This window comes from Ruditapes philippinarum, unplaced genomic scaffold, assembly GCF_026571515.1.
Source record: "Ruditapes philippinarum isolate M1 unplaced genomic scaffold, ASM2657151v2 ctg1590_1_1_1_1, whole genome shotgun sequence".
In the NCBI taxonomy this organism is placed as follows: domain Eukaryota; kingdom Metazoa; phylum Mollusca; class Bivalvia; order Venerida; family Veneridae; genus Ruditapes; species Ruditapes philippinarum.
In genome coordinates, this window is record NW_026855673.1 from 16,226 (window position 1) to 42,893 (window position 26,668).

At 32.8% G+C, this 26,668-nt stretch overlaps 3 protein-coding genes across 3 annotated transcripts; 1 reads left to right on the forward strand and 2 right to left on the reverse strand.

Moving 5' to 3' along the window:
* Positions 1 to 45: 45 nt before the first annotated feature.
* Positions 46 to 1,251, forward strand: LOC132744069 (isonocardicin synthase-like). Its single transcript, XM_060732675.1, has one exon. The coding sequence runs from the start codon at positions 46 to 48 to the stop codon at positions 1,249 to 1,251; it is 1,206 nt and encodes a 401-aa protein (XP_060588658.1).
* Positions 1,252 to 3,717: 2,466 nt separating this feature from the next.
* On the reverse strand, positions 3,718 to 8,465 carry LOC132744067 (flavin-containing monooxygenase 5-like). The gene is made up of 6 exons (XM_060732674.1): positions 8,325 to 8,465; positions 7,749 to 7,872; positions 6,808 to 7,019; positions 6,273 to 6,482; positions 5,370 to 5,465; positions 3,718 to 5,075 (listed from the first exon to the last, which is right to left on the reverse strand). Exons 2-6 carry the CDS (start codon positions 7,858 to 7,860, stop codon positions 4,068 to 4,070), a joined length of 1,638 nt encoding a protein of 545 aa, XP_060588657.1. The 5' UTR covers positions 7,861 to 7,872; positions 8,325 to 8,465; the 3' UTR covers positions 3,718 to 4,067.
* Positions 8,466 to 12,920: 4,455 nt separating this feature from the next.
* Positions 12,921 to 26,458, reverse strand: LOC132744072 (cytochrome P450 4A10-like). Its single transcript, XM_060732679.1, has 12 exons — positions 24,383 to 26,458; positions 22,646 to 22,790; positions 21,786 to 21,830; positions 20,077 to 20,204; positions 19,251 to 19,366; positions 18,410 to 18,523; positions 17,739 to 17,874; positions 16,601 to 16,791; positions 15,751 to 15,884; positions 15,157 to 15,221; positions 14,330 to 14,406; positions 12,921 to 13,678 (listed from the first exon to the last, which is right to left on the reverse strand). The coding sequence occupies exons 1-12, from the start codon at positions 24,545 to 24,547 to the stop codon at positions 13,513 to 13,515; spliced, it is 1,482 nt and encodes a 493-aa protein (XP_060588662.1). The 5' UTR covers positions 24,548 to 26,458; the 3' UTR covers positions 12,921 to 13,512.
* Positions 26,459 to 26,668: the final 210 nt, after the last annotated feature.

A 26,668-nucleotide genomic window follows, 5' to 3' on the forward strand; every position in this document is an offset into this window, starting at 1 on the left:
ACAGTTTAGGAATACCCGCAGTATTCGTCGCTCAAACGTCTCAAAATGACTGAAAGTACTGGCGTAAAAGCTGAATCTACGAACGCGATCGTAACTTACGATGGGATTTTCAAAGGCATGTACGATGAGAAACTGCAAGAAATGTTCCAGGAAGGTCGCCGGAAGTTTGCTGGCGGAGATTGGCCTGGTGGAATGAAAATATTTGAAAATATGTTGGAGATTGCAAGTGATAAATCAAAGGATAGAAAAACTCTTGAGGAAATAATGAACGAGTTGAAACGATACGAGGCGTGCAGAATCGAACCTGGAACCCAGCCAGCCAAAAGCATAGACTGGTCAGCAGTTGCAGACAGACCGTTAGAGCGACTTCATGAATCTTTCTTCGGATTACCACAAGGTGTGTTCTTCTTGGATGTCGGGCGTCATGGGAAACCTGGATCAGTACGTCTTGTCGGGAAAAAACTTCTCTCGGACTATTTTCTAGCTTTCAAAATTCCTGAACTTTTCTGTAGTTTGGTGAAAGCTGATATGATATTAGGCTTATATGTTGACCAACGTATGAGTGACTCAAATGTAACAATTTTCTATAATCCAATAGAAAAATCTGAAAAACTTCATGTTATGCAGAAAATAATGTCAAATGGAGGAGCAGACGCCGAATTGATATTTCCGTTTCCGCTTATGCGCAGTACGACGCGATGTGAATGGGGTTCCCCACCGGAAGGATGGGAAGTTGACGACTCTTATGATATCATGCTAGGATGCGGTGAGGAACGGATACGAGCTTATTCAATTCAGTTTCTACGATCTGTTGGACTTGATAAACCAATACTATACGACCCTGCTTGTTCGACAGGGGTATTTTTATCCACGCTTCAGCAAGCAATTCCCGGAAGTTACACAATCGGCCAAGATCTAAGTCAGCAGATGGCAAATTTCGCAAAAGACCGAGTGGACGAAGCCCATTGTGCAAACGCTCTGGATCCAAAGATAAAACTCGGTACCGCCGATGCAGTATACATAAGATTTCTAAATTCGGAGGTGATAAAGACGTGTGAGGCAGAAGAACTTTTGTCGGCGTTGTTGCCTACAGTTAAAAAAGGCGGATACATAATAACATTTGGTCATACCCCTGTTTTACTATCATCGTCAAATTTTAGACAGCTGTCGGGATTTCAATTCAAGCAGTCCGTCGGAGTGGCTGTTGACAAGTGTGGTATTTTTCAATACTACGTGATCCAAAAGTCTTAAAATAATAATGCAATTTATTATTTATAGCTGTTCACTTTACAGACATTTCTGTCCAGCAAGAAATTCTGCAAATTGTGCTTTAGATGATGTTTGTCTATTAAATTTGAAGTTGATTGATGAAAGAAATTTATATGTTGCCTGTACTCAATAAAATAAGTTGAAATATTCACTGTTCTATTGATTTTTGCCATTTTTGTACCGTTTGTCTTCCGTTATTGAATATTCACATAATCCTGGTACGTATAACTATATTATGTGTCGTACACACATTTTCTTATGCATGAAGACTGTTTGACCATGGGTTAATGGAGAGAACAATGTCAAATGGAGAGGCAGACGTCGAATTGATATTTCCGTTTCCGCTTCCGTGCAGTACGACACGATGTGAATGGGGTTCCCCACCGGAAAGATGGGAAGATGGCGAGTCTTATGATATCATGCTCGGATGTGGCGAGGAACCACTTAATATTATTCTGTCAATTTTAGATGATCTGTGCACGGAGAGCTACATATCATAAAGTCCAACCATGAATGAAAATATTTCCATTTTTAAAAGCTTTTTTATATTTAGGTACCCTGCTATAGCTTCCGAAATTTGAATCATTTGCCAATTACCTGAACCACCTTTTGATATTGTTGCTTTTTGACAATGTGTACAAATATAATGATTATAAGAGTTTGATATGGAAGTCAATGTACTATTTTTGTTCCATTTTTCTTCTTTTATGACAAATGATTTCACATTCAGCGTTTCTTTCATCAGGTGATTAGCATCTAAAATGCTCTTAAACCGTAATTCAAACTTTATAAAAGTTGTGTCCCCTTTATAAAAGAAGGGAAACTATCTCTAATTCTGAGGCATAATGAGGCAAATGCTGTAAAACCTAATAAGAGAAATAGATTTGTCCTTTAAATAATTTCCGGCGTAAGAGATGCAGATCTGTCCGACTTTGCGAGCTGTTGTGACTAAAATTTCAAACTTTGACCACAAACACGTTTTTTTATTATTAGAATGTAATTTAAACAGTAATATACTATAATGCCGTATCATTAGAATGTGATTTAAACAGTAATATACTATAATTCGTATTATTTGAATGTAATTTAAACAGTAATATACTATAATGTCGTGTTAATAGAATGTAATTTAAACAGTAATATACTATAATGTCGTATTATTAGAATGTAATTTAAACAGTAATATACTATAATGTCGTATCATTAGAATGTGATTTAAACAGTAATATACAATAATATCGAATTATTTGAATGTAATTTAAACAGTAATATACTATAATGTCGTATTATCAGAATGTAATTTAAACAGTAATATACTATATAATGTCGTTGACACAAGGGCTTGCTTTTGCTCAGGTCGTTGGTGGTAATTTGAATTTGTTTAAGAAAAAAGATAAAATTGGAGAAAAAATCTTTGAATTGCAAGTCAGCTTAAGTTTATCTCTCTTAGAATTCTAGAGAATTATTGATTCGTATTTGCCCGTTGTGTAATGTTTGGTGACTGATTGTGCCAGGCGAAACACGAAAATACGACAAACCTCCGCGGAGCGAAAATACAACGAAGCTTCGGGGAGCGAAAGTACGACATGTTGACTTTGTCGTATTTTTTACGTTTTCGTCCAGCGCCCCGCGGAGAGAAAATACGACATAGCACAAATCAGTCACCATAGTAATGCATGCAACGTTATACTAGTGTCTGCTCAGTGTCAAAGCCCTTTTAAATCATATTGGATCTTAAATTCATAATAGTTAACACCTTTCGAAAATAAGGATATCTTAACCCCCTTTGTATGCAACGAAATTGTTCTACTTCGGTTTGAGACTTCTGTTGTTATAGTCGTCACAAGATCTTGATTGCAAATGTTGTTCAGTAGGAAAATGATGTATATTGTCTAGAACATTTCAACTTCATAAATTTCCGATTTCATCTTCGTGAATTGACGATTTTCACTTTTCAGCACACGGAATTCGCGAATTCAACTTCATAAATTCACGATTTCAACTTCATAAATATTCACGATTTCGACTTCACAAATTTAAGTTCGTGAAGTTTAAAACGTGAATTCATGAAGTTGAATTCATGAAGTTGATATTGCGAATTCGAGAAGATGAGCCCGAAATTTCAAGCAGTTTAAATGTCACCACCGGTCTTTCATAATTGTCGGCTGCTCCGTTTCTTCATTTTTATACTAATATCCCTTAAACTTCTTTTCGACTGACCAAAATTCATAATATGAGAAGTCCATTGCACAAAATCAGTGGAGTCGGGTTGAAAGACCATGTCACTGACTTCAATATCCCGGCTCAGGCTTTTTTTTTACAAAACTTAATATGATTTGGAGACAATGTGAAAAACACGGTATTACCTTGATTAATATGGTACATGTACGACAAAATAGCAGACACATTAATTTTGTCATAGTGAACAACAACAGAATTGGCTTTTAACTTATTTTTAATATTGAGAAAACCGTGGGAAATCATCTAAAATGCTATACAAGTACATATATATGTGATTCCTGATGAAGGTTACTGTAACTAAGTTAAGAAAAAGTATATGAGAGCACGCTAGAAACGGCAATAATTGAATTATGATGTCCCTTCGGCCTGCTGTCTGCAATTGATTTAATCCATGTAACCACTGCAAACCGAGATCAGCTGGCACATCCGAGACCATTTATAATACAAATCTTTATAGCGCAGTAAGGGTGTAATGCTCCTAACATTACAAGTTTTAGACTAGTATGTAATGTCTGTAATTAAATAGTATGTATGTAATTGTCCATTTTATTTAGCTCTCAGCTTTTAATGAACAACGTGTGATAACCATTTGAAAACAAGAACTTGATAAGTATTAGCCCTAAAATTACGATAGCAAGTTTCTTAAAAAGTTCTATCCAGCCGTCGTAGAGTCCGTCTCGTTCATGGTCCCCTGCTTTTCTTGTTTGCATTGGGTACCAGGTCTTTTCCTCAACGCGACTGATGGCATTTCTTGCACCTTCCCACTTTCCAGGACCTTCAAGTCTCCACTGCGGTGGTGTTGCGGGGTTGAATACCACCTTTGACCATAGATTGATATCTTTGAAAAATAGTTTCCAAAGATTTGGCCTACATCCGATGAACTTAGCGACCTCGTCTATATATTGAATGAAATATATTTGCGTCGTATATCTCGGTGAGTCAACGTATTTCTGTTTCACAAATTCCCGCCATTTCTCTACAGCGTCCAATCTTTTAGCGTTCGTTGGCAGTTGACTGCGACCAGCAAACACGTGTGCGGCCCATCTTGCTTGAGCTTCAAGTACTGGGGGCAGGGGACCAAACGGCTGGACTAGTCCAATAACTGCTAATGTAGATGGGTTTAGTTCTGTTGGCCAAACCAGCTTATAAAGATACGAAAAGTGACCATCCCTTTTTATAATGGACTCATCAAGAAATGGAAAGCTATAAACATATCCTGTTCCTAAAACAACAACATCGATGTCCTTGATCTGTGTGCCATCAACAAAAACAGCGCCATCTTCAGTAAAATGTTTGACGTCATTGTGTATACTTATAGCACCAAGAAGAATTCTATTTGGCAAGTCGTCACTTATGGTAACACCGGCAGACTCAAAATTGAAGTTTGGGGACAGGCCATAGTTTCGGTGCCTGTAGCGATGATTTAACTTGTAGAAATGGTACGGTCTCATGAGTTTCCATGATAACGACTGCCGGAAGCGCGTGATAGCGATATGGTCGTATGGAACTCCGAAGTCTGCTGCACGTTGAATTGTGTACGTTCCACGACGTGTACTCATGTAGACCTAGAGATACATAAACGTCTGTGTAAACAGAAATAGATGTGTTATAAAACATTTAATCGTGTATTTTTATATACTTTATTATGGCTGAAATAGGCAGCCATTTTCTTAAACTACAAATGATCATTCTTTTATAAATTATGTAAATGACATAGCTACTCATTTGAAAAAACGATTTTGCAAAATGAGGAATTTTGGCACACAATAAATCATATAGTTAATGCAATTGAAATATGGTATTGTTAATGTTGTATTAGTTGAGCAGTATTATATGAAAATATATCAAATAATCCTCACGTGTTTAGCATGACGACTTAGCTCACATCCGACATCCGCAGCCGAATTTCCTATCCCTACAATAAGTACATTTAGATTCTCAAAACCTCTGAAATCCTGAAAAGCAAATTGGATTTGTGCTTAAAAGTTAACAGCAAAAAGTCATATATTTTTGTATTTACGCTTCAGCATAAATATAAATGGTACATAAATGGTACCGATATTCTAAAATATAAAAATGCACATCATTTATTAGTTCTATGTCAGGAATAAATGATTTAGCAAAAAGGCTTCAGTTTACAGAAAAATTATTTTCTTTAAATATTATGCTTCAGAAAATAAATAATACTGACAATAAACAAAGTAAGGCAGAATATAACTTAAGCAATACAAAGTATTTCAATTCTTATTACAATACTCGTATGTATGATAAAAGATTTAAATGGTAAAAGACATACACTCGAATAATGCTCGCTACTGTAGCATCAACTCTTCATGTTTGCTTGTTTGTTTAAATGATTGGGTTTCTTGTAATTGCTATATTGCTTAGAGTGGGTAGTTTGGTAGACTGTTATTTGATGTTGTTGTGTTTTTGTTTATTTGTTTTTGTCCATGTGTTGTTGTAATTGCTATACATGTACTGTTTCCAGTGGGGTAGTTTGGTAGACTGTTATTTGATGTTGTTGTGTTGTTGTTTATTTTTTGTTGTCCATTTGTTGCTGAAGTTGTTGTTCTTGTAGTAGAAGTTGTTGTTGTTGTTGTTGATGACGATGATTATGATGATAATGATGGTGTTGATAATGATGACGATGATGATGTTGATGATGAAGATGATGATGTTGATGATGACGATGAAGATGATGATGATAATGATGATGTTGGCGGTTGTTTCAGTTTACTTATTTGGACGAAAGAAGTACCTACCTTATAGTCATGCGTATGTAGAACCTTGCCTTTAAACTTCTCCAGTCCTGGTAAACTTGGTTTGTTAGGTTCCGTCAGATGACCATTGGCAATCATTACAAAGTCAAACTTTTCTTTACTTGTTTTGTTACTTTTCAAATCTCTAGTGGTAACAATCCATTGGCCGGTCTCTTCAAAATTATCTGCTTTTTCTACTTTTATGACTTCAGTCTGGAATAGTGTTTCAAATTACAAAGAATGCATTACAAAATGAAAGATGTAACATTAATAAATTAATAAAAGATAAATGAATAAATAGTCAGTTAAACAATCAAAAATGATAATTATCTAATTATCATTAATCATTAATTAATTAATTATTCCAAAATGAATGATATAAAAATAAATAAATCAATCAATTGATCAATATCAATTGTCAAAACAGTCGATCTTAAGTTCCAAGCAAAGGATTTTAGTTTTGGTAAATCGTTTAAAGTTGTGCACATGTCACACTGATTAAAAAGGTCGATTTACAAATATCGTAGCTTAAAACTACCTGTAATTTGATATAGTTCATCAAGTCAAAGTTCTCGGCATAGAGTTCGAGGTATTTCTTGAAGTGTGTATGATGCATGAAGTTGGGAAAGTCTTTCGGTATTGGGAAGTCACTATAACACGTCATCTCTTTACTCGTGTTGATACTGCACGAGTTATAGAGGCTAGGTTCCTGGTCATTGGACGCATAGTCTCTGTAGTGCCACAATCCACCTAGAATATGAGTATGAACTTATGACTTGTTTGTACTACAAGAAAAACTGTTCCTCGTTTTGAAAACATATACAATTGTATATAAATTAGAGCGACCCACCATGGTCGGGAGTTCTACGTCAACTTGCTTGTAACCGTAATTAATGAACTCGTTGAGGCCTCTGTGTACATTTTAATGTCAGTTGCAAATTGTTACAATATTGTACTTTGAATAATTAAAGGTAAATTTCGCTATCTTAAAGTTGATAGAAATTAGTCAAAATACGATGAACTTCAAACGCTTATGAATGGGAAAGTGTATTACAGATTAAAGAAATAAAATATTGGTCATCATTTCCCTGCATAATGATTAACTTTATTCAACATAATATGGCTTTATACAATAAAACCCTTTGCTAAAAAGAAATAAAAATAAACTTAAAAACCGTTGAAAATAATGAGAGAGTACCTTACAGGAAACTGCATCTTCTAAAAAAGTAAAAATGTAGAAAAATAGCATGCTGGGAGCTAAAAATTTAATTGACTAATGCCGTTAGTAAAGAGCTACGCCAGTCTTCAAGTCCGTTGTTTTTTTGTTGTTGTTGTTTTTTTCGGGGGGGGGGGGTTGTTGTTTTTCACATATATTTCTTTTGTAAGCTATGCTAAGTCGAGCTTCAAAGTTTCAAACTGGTCCAGAAAAAAAACTTATACAGAAGGGTAAATTAAAGAGACTTATATTAAAGAACAAACCAATATCAAAGTCCTTCTCAAAGCAGACAGGTTTGATCCCCTCTTCTAGGCACTGCTTGACACCCGCCAGGCCAGCTACCCCCGCCCCTATCACACAGCACGTCTTTGACATCAGGAATCTCAACTAAATAATAAAACTGAATAAACTTTTAATTTAATTTAATTTAGTAAGGTACCTTTTCTCAATAAATTTGTTTGAATGCACGGGGATGTCGTGCGATTGTGTGTAACATCAATGTTTTATCTTCTTAATTTTAGTTATGAAAGACACTATACAACATCGTTCCAATATATATATAAGTGAAAGACGTGTCATTATAACATGTATTTATTCTTTTCCTATATTTTTCATTATTTTATTCCATTCAGTCAAATTGTTAAAGAACTATTTTTTCCTGCATGATAATCATTGGATTTGTGATTTGCAATTCAATTATTAGATTACGAAAATACGTATATTTCTGCTTATTAAAGCATTAACTTAATATTTCATACATATCTATAAAACGCACATCATTGCATACAAAAAAAATCATAAAATTAAAAGAAATGTTTTAAACAGAATTCTGTACCTACCGAAGTAGTGAAATCTTCCCCGCGATCGAAATAAGTACGAAAGAGTAATTTCAGTTTATGGTTTTATTTAGAAATGTCATTCCATTCCTTTCTTCTCAAACCAGCTGTTAATTCCCAAAGTTTTATAACTCTGTTATGAAATGGCCTCTAACTTTTGTGTAAAAATGCGTAAAATGACCAAACAAGTGTCTCGTTAAGTACGAAAGTTTCTTCTTAATCAGGAGTAACTACTACAATTATCTCCCCGTACACCTTACTTCACAGTCAAATTTGTTGGGAAATAATGATGTTAAATGTTGGGAAAAGAAATCTGGTTTAACGAGAGGCTACTTAATTCAAACATAACTATTTAGTGCAAATTAATTCAAAACAATATATTAAGTGAACAAATTAAGGTATACACATATTTTAGCAAATGGCACATGAAATACACAATATACTAGTTAATTATTTGAACCACCTTTGAGTCTTGACAGCTTTAAATAGAATTATTTAAATATAATTATTTACTAGAACTTATCAGTTCTGGCATCAAAGCCGTCATTCCGTTCCTTTTAATAAGGAAATTAATTCAGCGTATTTGCTCGTGCATTAACAGTGCACAAAGAAAGACATAGGATGATTTTTGTTTTGTTTTACGTCGCACACTCACAGTATAGGTCATATGGCGACATTCCAGCTTTACTGGTGGAGGAAGACCTCAGGTGCCCTACCATGCGTTAATTCAGGCACCTGAGTAGAACCACCGACGTTCCGTAAGCTAGCTGTAAATCTTGCTTACATGAAAGAACCAAAAGTTCCTGTCGGGATTCAAGCCCACAGCGATGAGGGACAAGTGGTTTAAAGTCAACGACCTTAACCATATGGGATAAATAACTACAAATGTATAGAAGTTTAAAGGGACACCACTGAGTGTTTTTACATGACCGTATAGAAAGCGAATGATCTGAAATGTTGCAAATAAGTTAATAGTCTAGTCCTACATTAAATGAAATACTAATCTCGGGAAAATATTTCAAGTCCCGTCATGTCAAAGAAAAATCAGTAGAGTCCCTTTTAACTTATATAATTATTTATCCCATATGAGATCAAATGAACTGGGAGCAAATATCAACGTTTGTGAAGTCTATAAAATTTCTGATGACAATATTCAACGTACTAGTATGTAACCTTTTATGACTTTTTTCTTTTCGAGTAAGTTTTTTTTTAGGTGCATTTTCTCATCCAGCTGACAAGAAACTAACATAGTCTTTGCGAACTGCACTGAGGTCCAAAGCCTATAAATTAAATAATCATAAGTTCTTATATAGATCAACTGGGATACTTAAAACAGAAAATATGCAAAAGATAATGGAGAAAGAAATACACTCAAAAATAAATTGAAACAAGAGGGCCATGATGGCCCTAGATCGCTCACCTGAATTATCAAACTCATCCAAACAATTACCTAGACAAGCATTCTGACCAAGTCTCATGACAGATGAGTCAAAAATGTGACCACTACAGTGTTAACAAGGATTATCCATATTTGAGCAGTGCGACCTAGTTTTTTACCCAGGTGACACATATTCAAACTTGACCTAGAAATCATCAAAACAAACTTTCAGACCAATTTCCAGGATACTTGGATCAAAACAGTAGCAACTAGAGTGTTAACAAGATTTTTCTATTTTTAGCTCCGGTGACCTAGTTTCACATGCGATTTCGAACTCATCCAAGCAATTACCTAGACAAACATCCTGACCAAGTTTGATGATAATTGAGTCGAAAATGTGACCACTAGAATGTTAACAAGGTTTTTCCATATTTGGGCGGTGTGACCTAGTTTTTCATCCAAGATGACCCATGTTCGATCTTGACTTAGAAATCATCAAAACAAACTTTCAGACCAATTAACAGAATATTTGGATCACAACAGTAGCCACTAGAGTGTTAACAAGATTTTTCTATTTTTAGCTCCTGTGACCTAGTTTTTCATCCGAGATGACCCATGTTCGAACTCATCCGAGCTATCACCTAGACAAGCATCTTGATCAAGTTTGATGATGATTGATGCAAAAATGTGACCGCTAAAGTGTTAACAAGGTTTTTCTATTTTTAGCTCTGGTGACCTACTTTTTCATCCGAGATGACCCATGTTCGAACTCATCCAAGCTATCAACTAGATAAGCATCCTGACCAAGTTTGATGATGATTGATGCAAAAATGTGACCACTAGAGTGTTCACAAGGTTTTTCTATTTATAGCTCCGGTGACCTAGTTTTTCATCCGAGATGACCCATATTCGAACTCATCCGAGCTATTATCTAAACAAGCATCCTGACAAAGTTTGATGATGATTGGGTCAAAAATGTGACCACTAGAGTGTTCACAAGGTTTTTCTATTTTTAGCTCATGTGACCTAGTTTTCCATCAGAAATGACCCATGTTCGAACTCATCCAAGCAATTGACTAGACAAACATCCTGACCAAGTTTGATGATGATTGGGTCAAAAATGTGACCTCTGGAGTGTTCACAAGGTTTTTCTATTTTTAGCTCTTGTGACCTAGTTTTTCATCCGAGATGACCCATGTTCGAACTCATCCGAGCTTTCAACTAGATGAGCATCCTGACCAAGTTTGATGATGATTGAGGCAAAAATGCGACCGCTAGAGTGTTCACAAGCAATTGTGGACGGCCGGACGGACGACGGACGACGGACGACGGACATTCACCGATCCTTAAAGCTCACCCTGAGCAAGCTCAGGTGAGCTAAAAAGCTATTCTTGTACTAATTTTAGCCCGATTTGAGCGAAAAGCGTTGCAACGCTTTTCAAATTTGGGCAATTATTTTCACAATCAGAATAATTATTCTAGAAAAATGTAGAAAGGGAATTATCTAAATGATCTTGCACACAAGTTATGGAACATTAATCTGACAAGAATATTTTCTGTCCCATCATGTCAAAAAAAACTAGTAGCGTCCCTTTAAACTTATATATTTATTTATAAATAAAAAACTATTTGCTGACTGTATGATGAAAATCCTCTTTTCTTTCATCATCAAAAATCCTTCGACAATAAGAATATTGGCGCAATGAATGACATCTGATTTGATTTCCGGCCAGACTCGAAATACTGTTTTGAATACGTTACAATATACATTTGTGACAAAAAAGTATTGCTTGTGTACCTTTAGTTTTGTTGCTATCTTTTATACGAGGGTATATTTTAATAAGTGGCAAACACTTAATTTATTCATGATTTGCACGTGGAAGTACATGTATAATATACCGTTGGAAAAATTATTGATTTTTCTAACCAACAGTCATTTTTCGCACGATTTGCACGTGCAATGAAATAGCTAACTTCTGAGAGAGTTGAAAAAGCCTTATTGACTAGGTTTTAAGATCACGACCCTAGACGCCTGAGAGAAATGATCATAGAGGATGAAACGTGGCTTTATTTTTTTATATTTTTTTAGCCCGACAATAAACTCAGTAACAAAATGTAGGTAGGTGTAATCATCGTTCGCTCAGTTGTTGCTTGACAAAGAGTTATTTACGCTCTATTTTTGACAGTGATGGAATAATGGCCCGTGTCGCTGTGTCCGAGAGGGTAGTGTTAATGGAACATTTGAAAGTGACCATGTTCTCACTGCTGTAGTTAATCACAACATTCCAAAGAATCCAATGTCTGGGGTGCGCAGGATCAAATTACTCCATGATAATGCACCTGCGCACCGGCAAGCCTTAGTTCAAGCAGAATTGAGGTTTTGCTACATTCCGCTTATAGTCGTGATCTCTCTCTTTGTGACTTTGGTTAAATCCATAACTTGACTTCGCGGTCGCTGGTTCGAAACCTGTAGTGCCGTCGGAAACGCTCTCTACCAGTTTATAAACAGTATACCTAAAGAACATTTCAAAAATAGATTCTGAGGCTTGAAAAGTGTGACTATGGTGAATATTCTGAAAGATTCTACTAAGCAATCATTTTTTCCCATGTATGACTTATGTAAAGAAAAACTCTCTGCCGTTGCCAATTATGAAAATATGCCCCTCGTAAATCAGAGCAAGCATCCAACCAGAAGGTGTGTTCCAGTTTCAACAATGCTCGGTTTTTCTGATGTTTTAGGTGTATGTTCCTTTTCAGTTATTATCGACCTTTTACAAAGGGCAATTTATCATGCGTACTTGCTTTAAAAACTTGTTTGGTTATGTTTTACGTCACAGCAACATTGTGAACAACAAAAGGCGACTTTCCAGCATTACTGGTGAAGGAAGACCTCAGGTACTCCTTCGTGTATTATTTCAGGCATGAACGGGCATCGAAGTAGAGCCACCGGCGTTTCGTCTGCAAGTTGAATAGCTTCCTAATATGAACAATAGCGGAAATTGTTAAAGGACTTGGATGCTTCTATGTGAGGAAGATATCTAGCTAGCTTACGGAACGCCAGTGGTTCTTCTCATGTGCCCATGAGAGCCAGAATAAAACGCAGAATGCTTATTTTCATCAAAATGCATAAAAATAAAGATAACAAAGAAAATATATGACAAGAAAACAAATACTTTATTATTATCTTTTAAAAACATATACATCCAAACAAAACCAATTTTACATATGACACAATGTTTTTTTCTTCCAATTTCCTCAATTCTAACTTGTTTTACTCTTTTACATCAAATTTTACAAACCAGTCAATGTTTTTGTTTTACCTATAACAATTTAAGGTGTGATAGACATAGAAAACCGACTATGATATGAGTGATTTGCATAATAATCGCCAGCTTATGCCTGCATTACATGGTATAAGTAAAGGGAGGTCACTCTAGTAAAAGTTACGTATCACTGACAGTTCAAATTTGTGCAGACGAATAAATTAGCGGGAAATTTATATGCCAGATAAACTTTCCCATCATACACCATTTCAAATAAAGATTTTCTTTAGACTGGTTATATTTAAAGAAAAAATCCTATTGCTTAGGACGGTATGATTTTGAGAGAAACAACTATTTCTTTGTCATGTTTTAATGCAGAAAAAAATCTTATAGTTTAATTATGAACACAAGTAGTCAATTCTTTAAAAGAAAATATTTTCTCAAATTTATTATGTGCTTATCAATTATGCACTTCTTTATTTCTTTTCTGTGGTAGGCACACTTTTTTCTGGATTAGTTTCATTCTACTGTAAGTTTAACACACATTTTTTTAAACTGGTTTTATTTTGAGATAAAGTCCGTTTTTACTTCTCAATATCAGAATGCATTCTGGTTCAGCTTTTCTTTCAGGGTCAAGGTCAAGTTTGAAATGACGTAACAGTTCGCAGATAACGACCTTGACCTGTGTCAGTGCAAAGTGTTGCCCTATACAATTTCTGAAATAAAAATTAAAATATGAAAGAATAAATTCCTAATAAACAAATGTTTTGATGCATATCATATCTCTGCCACATGTTTAATTAGATCTACAAATGTAGGTTATAGCCAAGGTCACACAAACACTGTCAATGTCATATGATAACTTTCCAGCTTAACTGGTGAGGGACCAACTCAAAAAACACTATGTTTGATAGTTCATGTAAAAGCAAGAACTGGAGTAGAACCACTGACTTGTATAGCCTTCTCATAATTATGTAAAAATTGATGACCCTATAGCGTTATTAAAACAATAGGTGTGACCATGACAACAGGCCAAGTGATTTGAAGTCAGCCACTTTTATCACATGACCACAGAGGCCTAATTTGTATAACTGCTATATATACTCTCGTAGATATCAAGTTAATAATATTTGTTTAATATTGAATTAAATGGAACCCTTAATAATTTGGATTACCCTGAAGAAAACTTTATTTTCAAATGCAATATCACAGATATTGGTATTATTGTCAAAAGGCTGAAAAAGGTCCATTTTTGTCACTTTTTGCATATAAAAAGATGACTCAAACACAAAATTTTCATAAATAATGATGCTATTTAAATATTGAGCAGGTGGCAAGAAAACAGCTAGAATATATTAAACACTAACCTTGGTCCTATAGAAAATGGGAGATGATACACTGAGGATATTTTACTACCATTTGTAAATCTATCTGGGTCAAACTCCTGAAAGGTCAACAAAAGGTCAAGGTCAAAAAAATATGTAACTTCTAAAATTATGCTTATCTGAATACCAGTATTCAATAAAAAAGTGACCATATGACTCCTGTTCACAAAGAAAAAGATCAGGGTCAAATGTTCTTGCATTTATTTTAATGCTATATGAAACTTACATATTAGGCTAAAAATAATATGATCCATATATAAAATGTAAAACGTTGCTGAATTTGCATTAAACGCAATGAAACAAACACATTTTGGAATAAAATTTAAGAATAAAAATGCAAAATACAAAAATCACTGGGTCAAAATAAGGATCAAATTTAGGATCAAGTATTTGGGTCAATTTGAAATTAGCGTATCATGTGAATAAATCATGAAATCTTTATAAACTTCCACCATCTTATATTCATACGATTGGATGCCAAAACATACCACTGTTTTGTCAGTCTGTACAAACAAACAGAATGACAGACAAGGGCAAATCTGTATAAGCTAACCCTCTAGTTGTCCGGTAAATTTAGTGTACTTTTTTGTAGAGTTTGAGGTTACACCAACCCTGTGTAAAAATTATAATGCCACTTTACAGCATTACTGATCTATAGTCCCAAGCATGCAGTAGAATTACCTTCCTGTTAGCTAGATGAAACAGTTTTTTCACATGATAGAATAGAATGATAGTTTCACAAAAAAAACAAAGGTAGATTTAAAAGTTGGAAGTAGTATGGTAATAATTTAAGGCAAAATTGTGCTTACATTAGGATTATCCCAGACTTCAGGATCTCTTTGCACTGCAAACAGTGAGACAGTAATTCTCATATCTGAAATAATAATGGGAGAATAAAGTTTTAATGTTAAAAATCATAGTGGTAGAAAAGTGCTTATCTAAGAAACTTTCAGGAGAATAAAAGTTATACATGTGCATTGTTAAATGAGAAAGTTTGGCTATAAGGTTTACCTATAAAAAATAGGTGTAAAAATTACAGGAAAATATTTAGTAAAAACAATGGGATATTTTTGGTTTTCTCAACTATACAAAATCTTATACATATTTTATATCATTGATATATTTTATCATTTAATTGACATTGCTGCAATTAAAAATTGTGCTGTCATATTAAGCAACTGCAAGAAGCATTTTTGTTTTGATCTGGAAGACAAAAAGTGCTATAAAATATTCATTATTTTTTCATCAAGTTTCTATTTATCTTTTTTTCCTCAGAATTGGGGCAAAAATGTTGTTTGGGATAATAAAACTTAAAATGCCACATACCCTGTGGTATGCTTAAAACTAGATTTTACATCAGCAACAACAGTCAAGCATTAGAAATCATGCTAAAAATAGATTACCTTTAGGTATGACACGGCCATCAGGCAGGTCGAGATCTCTCTCCAGACAACGTGATATGTTTGGTACAGCAGGAAACAATCTCATGCTTTCCTGTATACATGCATACATGTACTCTAACTTCGTAAGATCATCCCTGAACAAAATATAGATTATTTCTGTCACTATTACATAAGTATAGTAAGATATCACAACAAGCATTTTTTTTCCATATGAAGGACAGCAGTTTTTTACTTAATAAAAAATGTTTACACATTCATATCCATTCAACCTTTAATAGAGGATACTGAATGAGTGTAGGTTCAATACTGAATTTACTGGACAAGTTCAATAAATTTAGTAATGAAGCTTCATGAATATAATAGTCTGTTTATCACATACTTGTATCCAAAATAACTTTAACGGTAAAAAATAATTGCAGAGGGGACCCTCAGTAATCCTAAACACATATTATGCTAATTTATCCTGTTAATCATGTTGTATTACAAACATTACAATGTATATTCAATAGAAATGGTGGCTTAGTGAATAAGGTGGTCACCACTTAACCATGAGAACCTGTGTTCAAGCCCGGATGGGGTTGCGACCATAATGTTCACATTTTAACCATGAGATCAAGAGTTCAAGCCCTGATGTGGTCGCAACCATAATGTTCACCTCTTAACCATGAGATGGAGAGTTCAAGCCCTGATGGGGTCGGGACAATAATTCCTCAAATTAATGATACCAGTACTGGTTTTTGTTCCAGATAATTCACAGAACACTGGATTAAATAAGCTTAAGACTTTCATCAGAATCAAGCTAAAAAAAATATTATTTAACTTAACTAAGAAGTAAATAACTAGAGCATACCATGACAGTATTTTAGTTTTGCCGACAACTTTGAGAATTTCTTCTCTACACCTGTCCTGGCAGGCTTGATGTTTAGCCAGGTTATACAGACACCAGGATATTGTGCTGGCTGTTGAGTCGTGACCTTCAAACATAAACGTGTCAACCTCATCACGAATCTCCTGATCGGTCATGCCGTCACCATCATTGTCCTTAATAAATAAATAGTCAAAGATTTATAAGATAATAAATAATGGTAATTTTAATGACTTGTAGTAAATTAAATAATTATTTAATCAATTGTAATATAAAGATGAAATGAGTTATGATATAATGAATAATGATATAATTAGTAATGATATAACTAAACAATGATATACATGTAAATAAATATAATGATGAAAAAAGAAATGATGTATTTAATAATGATTTAAAGAATAAATAATGATGTTATGAATAATAATCAATTAAATAATTATCAATTGAATAATGATGTTATGAATAATGGTCAAAGAAATAATAATGATGTAATGAACAATGATCAATTATATATTCTAACACGACAGAAAATGTGTGTTATTATGCAATAATGTCACAGTTGACGTTCTATATTTAGATATGCGACGTAATCATCATACATGTGACGTAACCACTAAAAGAATCCGACGCGCTGAAAATAAGTACGGGAACAAATCAGGCACAATTTCGCTTAATATCAGGTACGGCAGCATTTATTTGTTGATGTCATGTTAGAATCGAAATAATATATCCAAATTGGTGATTTTATCGCTTGATAACATCAGTTTTTCATTCGGATGCGCATCATTATATCACTCGGGCTATGCCCTCGTGATATAATTTGTCACATTCAAACTCCAAACAGTGATGTTATTGAGCGGGATATATTATATTTCTTAAATGATGTTATAAATAACAGTCAATAGAATGAATTGATATAATGAATAATCATCAAAAATATGAACAATGATGTAATGATGCTATGCATACTTTCCATTTTATTTGTGACCAATCATTCTTTAACTAGAAAAAACAATCATTTTATCTGTTGTGGAAGATACAGCCTTATATTCAGAATAAGGTTAAATTCCTTGAAACATTGAAAACTTTCATTATATGCTACCAAATTAATAAGACTTACCTTTGCAGTAAGTAGGATATCTAAGAAATCAACATTTCTTGCTCCCTTTGCCTCCGACTTCAACAACTGTTTTCTCTTTTTTATTATTTTCTCTGAATGCTCATGAATAGCATGGCATGCTTGTTTAAATTTCTTTCTGAAATATATTATATGTTATACATATTACATTTTGAAAGTAATACACCTTAACCCCTGCTGGTGTGTTGGTCTGTCTGAATGTCTGAGACAAGTATTGATCATGTATGTATGAAATGAATAGCCCTTTAACATTAATTTTATAATATCAAAAAAGCTTCTATCAAAGTTGTAGTAAATGCTTTTACTGAAAAAAAAAAAAAAAAAAAAAAAAAAAAAAAAAAAACTTTTTTGATTTGCAAAATGGTAACGGTGTATATGACTTTGAGTGTATTTTAAATAATAAATTATTTTTTATTAACAAAAGTCACTGTTTCATGTCATTTCCTTACGTAAGTGCAGTAACTGGTTAAGTCCTTCTAAATTTAATAGGATTTAACCAATTTAATAGGATTTAACCAGTTATTGCGCTTAGGTGGCAATTTGTCATATTTTACTTGTTAAACTATGCCTAAATAATCATTACTTTACTTTTTTGATATCATATTTTGTATATTTGATGTAGAATTATTGACAAAATGAAGGCAATTTTTTACCCATTTTCTGTAAAGTTATAATAGATGAAGTCATAGTGGTGTAGAGGCTTGATGATTCTTTTGACAATAAGTTCCGATACATCGTAAACACCCTGAATATATGGATGCCTTGTTCTGAAATAAAATATGTTTCAGTTGAGTTTTACGTCACACCTTGAACACAGTACATGTATAAGTCATATGGCAACTTTCCAGCTTTACTAATGGAGAAAGACCTTAGGTGCCCTTCCATACATTATTTCAGGCACCAATGGGCATGTGAGTAGAATAACCGATGTTCCGTAAAACAAATTATGTAAAAAATTTAATCAATTAAATACAAAATTCATTCTGCTAGACAATGATGTCTATTTCCACATTTCAAACTTATTTTTGGTTATAACTTTTTTAATTATTTTTCACAGTGCAATTTTTTTTCTTGTACAAAATTAATCATATTCACTAAAATAAAACAATGCAATATAAAAATCTTTTATTCTGTAAGAATCAAAGTAAATTTGATGTTCTTTCACTATTTACATTTGTACATTTATATCTGAAATATTCATGATATATATTGTCTTAATTATTCTTTGTCTTCATTTTATTTTCCACAGGATGTATAATTATGTAGTAAAAAAAATAGTTTAGACAAAAAAAATTGAAGCAAAAATAAAATAAAACATACACAAACAAAATCATTTGATCTGGGGGTTGACTGCAAAAATGCAGTAACTTAATATACGAAATAAAGAAGGACTAATATTACAGTCTTGTGGTCAACCCTCTAAAATTTCACTCTAATCAACTAAAAAAACTTTACTCAAATCATCAAATGATGTATAATTATTTAAGTATTTACTTTTCATTTTGGCAGTTGCTATGGTAACCAAAAAGACATTGCATCATACTGTCTAATGTAAGAAGACTTATGTGATGAAACACCTCTTCTGAACCAGCTGATTTTCGCCATTTATCCTGAAAGATCATTGAACATCTACATGTGTATATATGTAATATTTAAAGTGAATTGTACCATAATGGAAAGTTTGTAATACCATGAATAATTATGTTGATAGTATTTAAAGCTACATGCCTCCAGATGAGTCTCAATAAAATCAAACTTGAGAAAAATGTACTAGGAATAGTAAAAGGATTCAATATTCAAGTAATATTTTACATTTTTTGTGCGATTAATGACTGATTTTTCAGTATTTACAACTATATTTCTACTGCGTTACTAACGCAGTTACTAACGCAGTAAGGGCTATTTATGTATATTTTGACCACTTTTGGTAATTAACGTAGGTTGTAAGCACCAATGATAATGTGTATGTTGCTGCCTTTTGGTTACTCCACAATATTACACATTCAAATAAATTTTCAAAAATTTCATGAAAATAAGTAAAGAAATATTTCATAAGAATACTTAAATGATACATTTCTATTGCTCTTATCAATACATGTATCTGAATTTCAGAAATGTATACTAACTGACAGTCAAAGAGATTTCAATATATTATTGTTCAGGCAATGTTTATTTCTATCAATTAGACAGTAACAGAAACAAGCATCAGTAAATCATTAAATTGGGTGAAAACCATTCTGGCCGATTAATAAGGCTAATTGATGACTCAGAGCACCCCTTAGCAAATGGCTAGATTATGATAATTAACACTTAAACTTACAATTAGAACTTTTGTACTCCTGCTGAATACAATGACATAATTTTTTAGGATGTCAGCATGAAAAGCAGGTGTCATCAATCTTCTGTTTCTATCCCATTTTTTACCTTTACTCAACAACAGCCCATCTCCTGTAATATATAGAGGATATTTGTTTAGTTCAGTGTAAGATCGGAATATATTTCACCGAGTGAGCACCAAAAGGTATATTTCACGAGTGGCGCAGCCACGAGTGAAATATGAACTTTTGGTGTTCACAAGGTGAAATATATTTTGATCTTACACTAAACTAAACAAATTTTCTTTTTATTATATGCAAAGAAACGTTTTAAAAAGACATTAAACCTAATACTGAATGAAAAGCGCGCCAAATAATAATACAACGTGACGTCATTTACGACGTCACGTCATTAAGTTGGTACCCAGTTCTGTGCACGCTGGTATTTCAGTGAAACAACGTAAGGGGCTTAAATTCAAAACAGTGAAATTATCAAAGTGGTAATTTCACTGTTTCAAACAGTGAAATTACCAGTTTTTATATCACTGATATATTTCTATAAACCACCGAAAAGCATGTAATAAATCATTGTTTTCTACATTGTAAACTTAAATTTAGATAATACCACTTCATACAGTGGCATAAAAGTGACATTTGCAATTTGTTTTTTTTTTGTTGTTTTTTTACACTTATGTTTTTTTTTATTACATATGTATTTTTTGTGTTTTCATACATATTTTTTTTTTTTTTTTTTTTTTCGTACATGTTTTATTTTAGTTTTGTATACATTTGTTCTTTTAGATTTGCATACATATTTTTTTTCAGTTAGCAAAACTAAAAAAAAATGTGTATGAAAAACTAAAATAAAATATGTATGCAAAACTAAAATAAAATATGTACAAAAAACAAAACAAAAATACGTATGAAAAGCAAAAATAAAATAAGTATGAGAAACAAAAAAAAAGAATGAAAAAATTTATTGAAAACATACAGATCTCAGGTAAAAATAAATTCAATTCTTAATAATAACTTATTTTCTGAAAGAATAATAGTTGAAAATGAAAATCTATCAAAAATCTGGAAAAGTTGAAGTCTCTCGGAAGAAATGGGGAAAAGAGTACATGAAAATTGTTGACTTGGTTTGACTGAGTCTGTTCATGAGAAAAACTGAAAAACTGCAACACTCCTTACCACTCTAAATATCTTAAATGGAATTCCATCTTACAATCTGAACACCCTGGACCATTTTTATCATTTTTAGGGGAAAATTTCAATATATGTTCAGACTGAATAATGAAATGTACAGACCATGATGTGCCGACACAAAGGTGCTGACTGATCTTGGTCTGTACTAGTCACATTGTTAGAATCTGTTGCAATGTATTCTAAGGGTTATAATCTGTCAAAGCTCTCTGTAATGGAGTTAACATAAAAAGTCACCGACTATAATTATTTTTCCAATCCACTGTGTACATTGTGTTCCACGTGGAATGTTTCATTGAGAAATAAAGTTCAACCTTCAAAGGTTTTTAATTTGATATGTCCATCATAAGATTATAAAGTTATAAATAACAAACTTGAAATGATCATCAAGCTGATTAAAAACTGAAGAATTTACTCTATTTAGTGAAAATAAATTAAGCATTATAATTCTGCTTGGCAAATTTTTTCAAAATCTTTATAAGTTTAAGTATCGATACATATATCAACTTACCTATCCATGGACGCATCAATGCATATGAAAATTCATCTTTTGGATCTGAAAAATATGAAATTACCGATAATACAAAGTGATGCAGGTATATTTAATAAGATATGTATTTTAAAAATAACTTACTTATATATTTTTAAGGATTTGACATTCCTAGCATTTCATAGTTAAATATACATGCATATGAAAAGGGAATATAAATAAAATATAAAGAAGTATTAAATAGTTGTTTTACAGGCAACATTGTGTGTTATATCATCACCTTAGTGCAGTAATAAGTTTACTCCTTATATGATTAAATAGGAGTTAACCTGTTACTGCACTGTGACAACCATATAGCCTAGACACAAGTCATTCCTGAAAACTGGAGTGACAAACAGAACAAAAGACAGACAAGGTTAAGTGTAAAACAATATCTGTTTCCTTTTCTACATGAATTTTACTTTACCATGCAGAATATGAATGGAGTTGTCCATCACATCTGTAAATCATTTTTAGGTAAAAATTCTAAATGTATAGACCAAAATCAGACCACACAAAAATGCTGGCTAATCATGGCCTGCACTTGGGACTAGCTTAGTTTGAATCATTTGCATACAAATGCTGACAGAATCACAGGCGCTCGGTCAAATTATCATAAAATAATCTCCCCTTGATCATCAAGAACAAAATAACTATCCAGCACCCGTTCACTACATAAAATATGTATTGTTGTAATTTTGTTCTTGATGATCAAGAGGAGATTATTTCATTATATTTGATCATTATTAGCGAAGCAAATGTGACGAATGCCTGTGGGCAGAATACTAAAATTTGATACCCCAAATCTGTAATCACGTTCAATGTCAAGTTCAACATCCTACCTGTACCAGATAATACAACTTTTGCTGTGCCTGGATGGACAGATATTAACTGAGCCTCAGCCGGTCCGGTCCAAGCTGGAAACGCCCCTGGATACTCGTGAGCATAATCAGCCATGCGTAGCAACCCCGCATAATCTCCAGTTATCTATAAAATCAAATGATTTTTTCTTTTACAATATTAGATAATTATGTAAGACTTAGTTTTGTATAAATATCAATATTTCAATATTAGTTATTTTTTAAAACATCAATACATCAATGCTTAAGTATTTACAAATGAAGCGGTTTCATTGCTAAATTTGTAATACTAAATTTTCTTTTTCATGTGACAGATCAGTGTCATACTGTGAGCTTTTTACCCTTTAAATTAATGTTCGGTTTTCAATAAAAGATGCTATCCTGCAAGCTTATGGGAAGTCAGATGCCAATCTTGGCTTTGATATAATAATGCAAAGATGGGTTTGCAATTATACTATCCAAATAATGGTTAAATATTGCCAGCAACCATTGTTGTGATAATGCAAGGATTTTTTAATGACATAAAATCTTATATTTGTTTTACTACAGTAATTTAATATAGAGTTTCAATTCAAATTAAGACAAAGGGAATAGTCAAATCAATATCTATCCCCTAAAATTAAGAGGATCACCTTTAATGCTGAAATTTTACTTTAAAGTTGGCTAATCACCTTTAAGATTTCAGTTTGAAAGGAATTGTGGGAAATAACAGGTGATGGCCAATGATAACAGTATAACATTGCTGACCATTACTTAATCTGTTTATTATCTTTATCATTCGAGATGACCAGGTCATTTAGTGTATATTAATAAATATTCATGATTTAGTATAATCTGGATCTTAACCCTTGACCTTCTGAATTTGTATAATGGATTTGTCCAGCTTTGAATTTGGAACAGTTCATTCAAACTTTAAGGGATTTCAGTAACAAAATATTTATTATGAACAGTATAAAGCCTTGCCTGATGGCATGAATGTGTAAGCTTGCCTGGCTCTATACTGTATGCTAATTATGGCTTGGCTTATCAGCAGGAAAAGACTTAATAAGGATGATTGTCAGTATTGTGATAGTAATGTTATCATGTTGTACACTTGAGTGCACTCAAACAAAAGTTAAACACATGGTGCCCTCACAAAGCATGGTTCGCCTATTATAGTAAATAGCCCTCAAAGTTTCAGCTTTACTTTTCAAAATTGAAAAAAGTAAGTAAGGTATAAACCAAATTAAATGATATTCGTTATTAAATAATTATGACAAAATTTATTGATTCACAGTCAAATTTTTCACTGTATCAAGATTGGATTAGGTCTTGGGAAAAGTGTAATAAATTAAAAGCCTAACTTTAACAATTACAGTTACTTAATCATAAGGGTAGCAGTGGCCTAGTGGTTAAGGCGTCTGCCTCTCAAGTCTCAACCCAGAGATCATGGGTTGGAGCCCTACTCAAGTAGAAACCATACTCAACACCAGTACGGAGGGGACTCAAAAGTGATAAATATTGCAAGAACTTGTTTCATAAATGAGCTTCAATAAATATGTTTAAACCTAAACTTAATACATAATTATGCTAAAAGTATTAAAGACGGTAAAACAATAATAACTTTTACTTTACTTAAAATATGTATATGGAACAAACAGCTAAATATACAAACCACAAATTTATCTCATCAAACATCTATATATAGAAATGGGTAGAGCAAATCAAAAGAAAACTTACCTGATGTGTATTCCCACCAAAGAATTCCGGTTTTGGACCAGGAAAATCTTTAAATGCTGCCTGCAATCTCCGTCTCTTTAAAAACACCTCAAAAACCTTCTTTAACACGAAGTACAGTAACACCAGTGGTATATAGTTCCATAATGGTGATGCCACAAAACTCATAGTTCACTGTATTCTTATAATTTTATTATGTTAACACTTTCTATAATGTAATACTTAATCTTCTGTTATTAAAGTGTTCATAAATTACACAAAAATTACAATTCCTTGTTATCTCAAGTTAAACTTTAAATGGTCAGCCATACAAACTGGACACAAATATTGCTAGATAATTTTGATCCGCTGAAGTCTGATAAAAGTAAACAGTATCAGTCATGGACATTTGTAAAGACAACTCTACGGTTTGTTATAAACATGAAAGCAAGCAATGTTGAACACCATAGAGATAATTTTCTGATAAACGGGTCATTATTATCATTATTTGTCTATCTATTATCAGAGAAGTGGTCAATAAAAGGTATTGTACGATATGGTTAATGTCATACATGTTTATTTTAATTCATGGTCAGCTCGCAATCTGATCATGACCCAAAATCATGTTACAGCAATAAATATGGTGATATACTACATTATTGACTTAAAAATATTACTAAAGTTCAAAATTAGGAATTTTATAAAAAAATAGATATTATGTAGCAATTGTAATACACTGCAGCTCAAGGTCATAATTAGGATTATCTTACAACATCATTTACTGATTGGCACACCTCCACTAAATCATGTAAATTTCTAGGTAACCCCTTAATATTGCATTCAGAATTATTCCCCTTGTCTTACAACTAGAGTAAACATTATACAGCTTATAACGATGCTGCCGTCAAGACTCTTGTTTTCAAATTGGTTGCCTCTCAGATATAACAATGTACCTGGATATAAAGACATAAATTCTGCAGTCCTCTGAATATCGTTTTAAGTGGAGTTTACTGTACATCTATAAATATCGTAATTATTAAATAATCTTATTTTTGTGTTGATACCTTTAAAATTGGTTGAAAAAAGGGCTACATTTAAGATTTTGCAATCATAATAGCTCCACTTTTTCTTTGAAACAGACAAGCTTATAACATTTGCAGCTATGAAAGGAAAACACAATATTATTCTTAAAGCAAATTGCCTTCAGATTAATACGACTTTTATGAAAATTTTGAAAATGTATTAAAAAGTAAACTATTTTGAAGTGAACAAAGGAAGTATTTACACATTGCAAATATAACTTTCAATTCAGGAAAACTACCAAATAAATGCCAAAATGAAGCCCTTCCTGCAATAGTCATGTAGTACAAATATGGTGAGAAATAATGCAATATCAGTCAATAGTGATATGTAACATATGAAGTATTACTTAAATTATAAATATTTATACTTTTCTTAAAATCCTAGTACATTTTTTTTTAGGTTGATTTTCTTAAATTGTTTTGGCTCATCTAGAGGCATGCAGCTTTAACATCAAACATGTATTGAAAATAAAAATTGAAGAAGTTTCCAAATACTAGGCCTTTTTTGCATACATTTTGCATATATTTTCTTGTGTACTTTATGGCCACAGTGTCACATCTCAATAGCTTATTCTGTCAATGTACTGTCATGATTGTGTAACTTAGAAAAAAAGTAACAAAATAATAGTTTAAAGGTCATCACTTGTATGCTTTTAACAAAATTTACTGTAAGGGAGGTAATTTGTATCTCGTGAAAATTTAAACAGGTAAGAGCTATTATTCTTTTACACAAAATATGTTAGAAATATAGTAAACTCCACTAATATCGCTTTTAAAGATAAGTCGCGTAAAGCAATGCAATTGCTAGGGTCCCGGCTCCTGTTTATGTTTTTTTTAATTTGCTGCTGCTTCTCAGATATAACAATATCAGGAAACAAGAGGGCCATGATGGCCCTGAAATCGCTCACCTGTATATAGGCCCCTGGGCCAAGGCCAATTTTAAACCAGAGGCTTTTATTTGAACAAACTTGGTAGACACCCATTAGAAGATGTTTAAAGATAAATATCTAAGCTCCAGCTCTTTGGGATTTTTATTAGAAGTTTTTTTTAAGTTTTTACTATATACATACAGGGAAAAACAATGACCCCCCCCCCCCCCAGAGGGGCCAATTTTGACCACAGGGCTTTTATTTGAACAAACTTAGTAGACACTGACTAGAATATATTTTATGCTTAGTATCTAAACTCTAGCTCATTGGGTATTTTATAAGAAGAGTTATTAATAAGT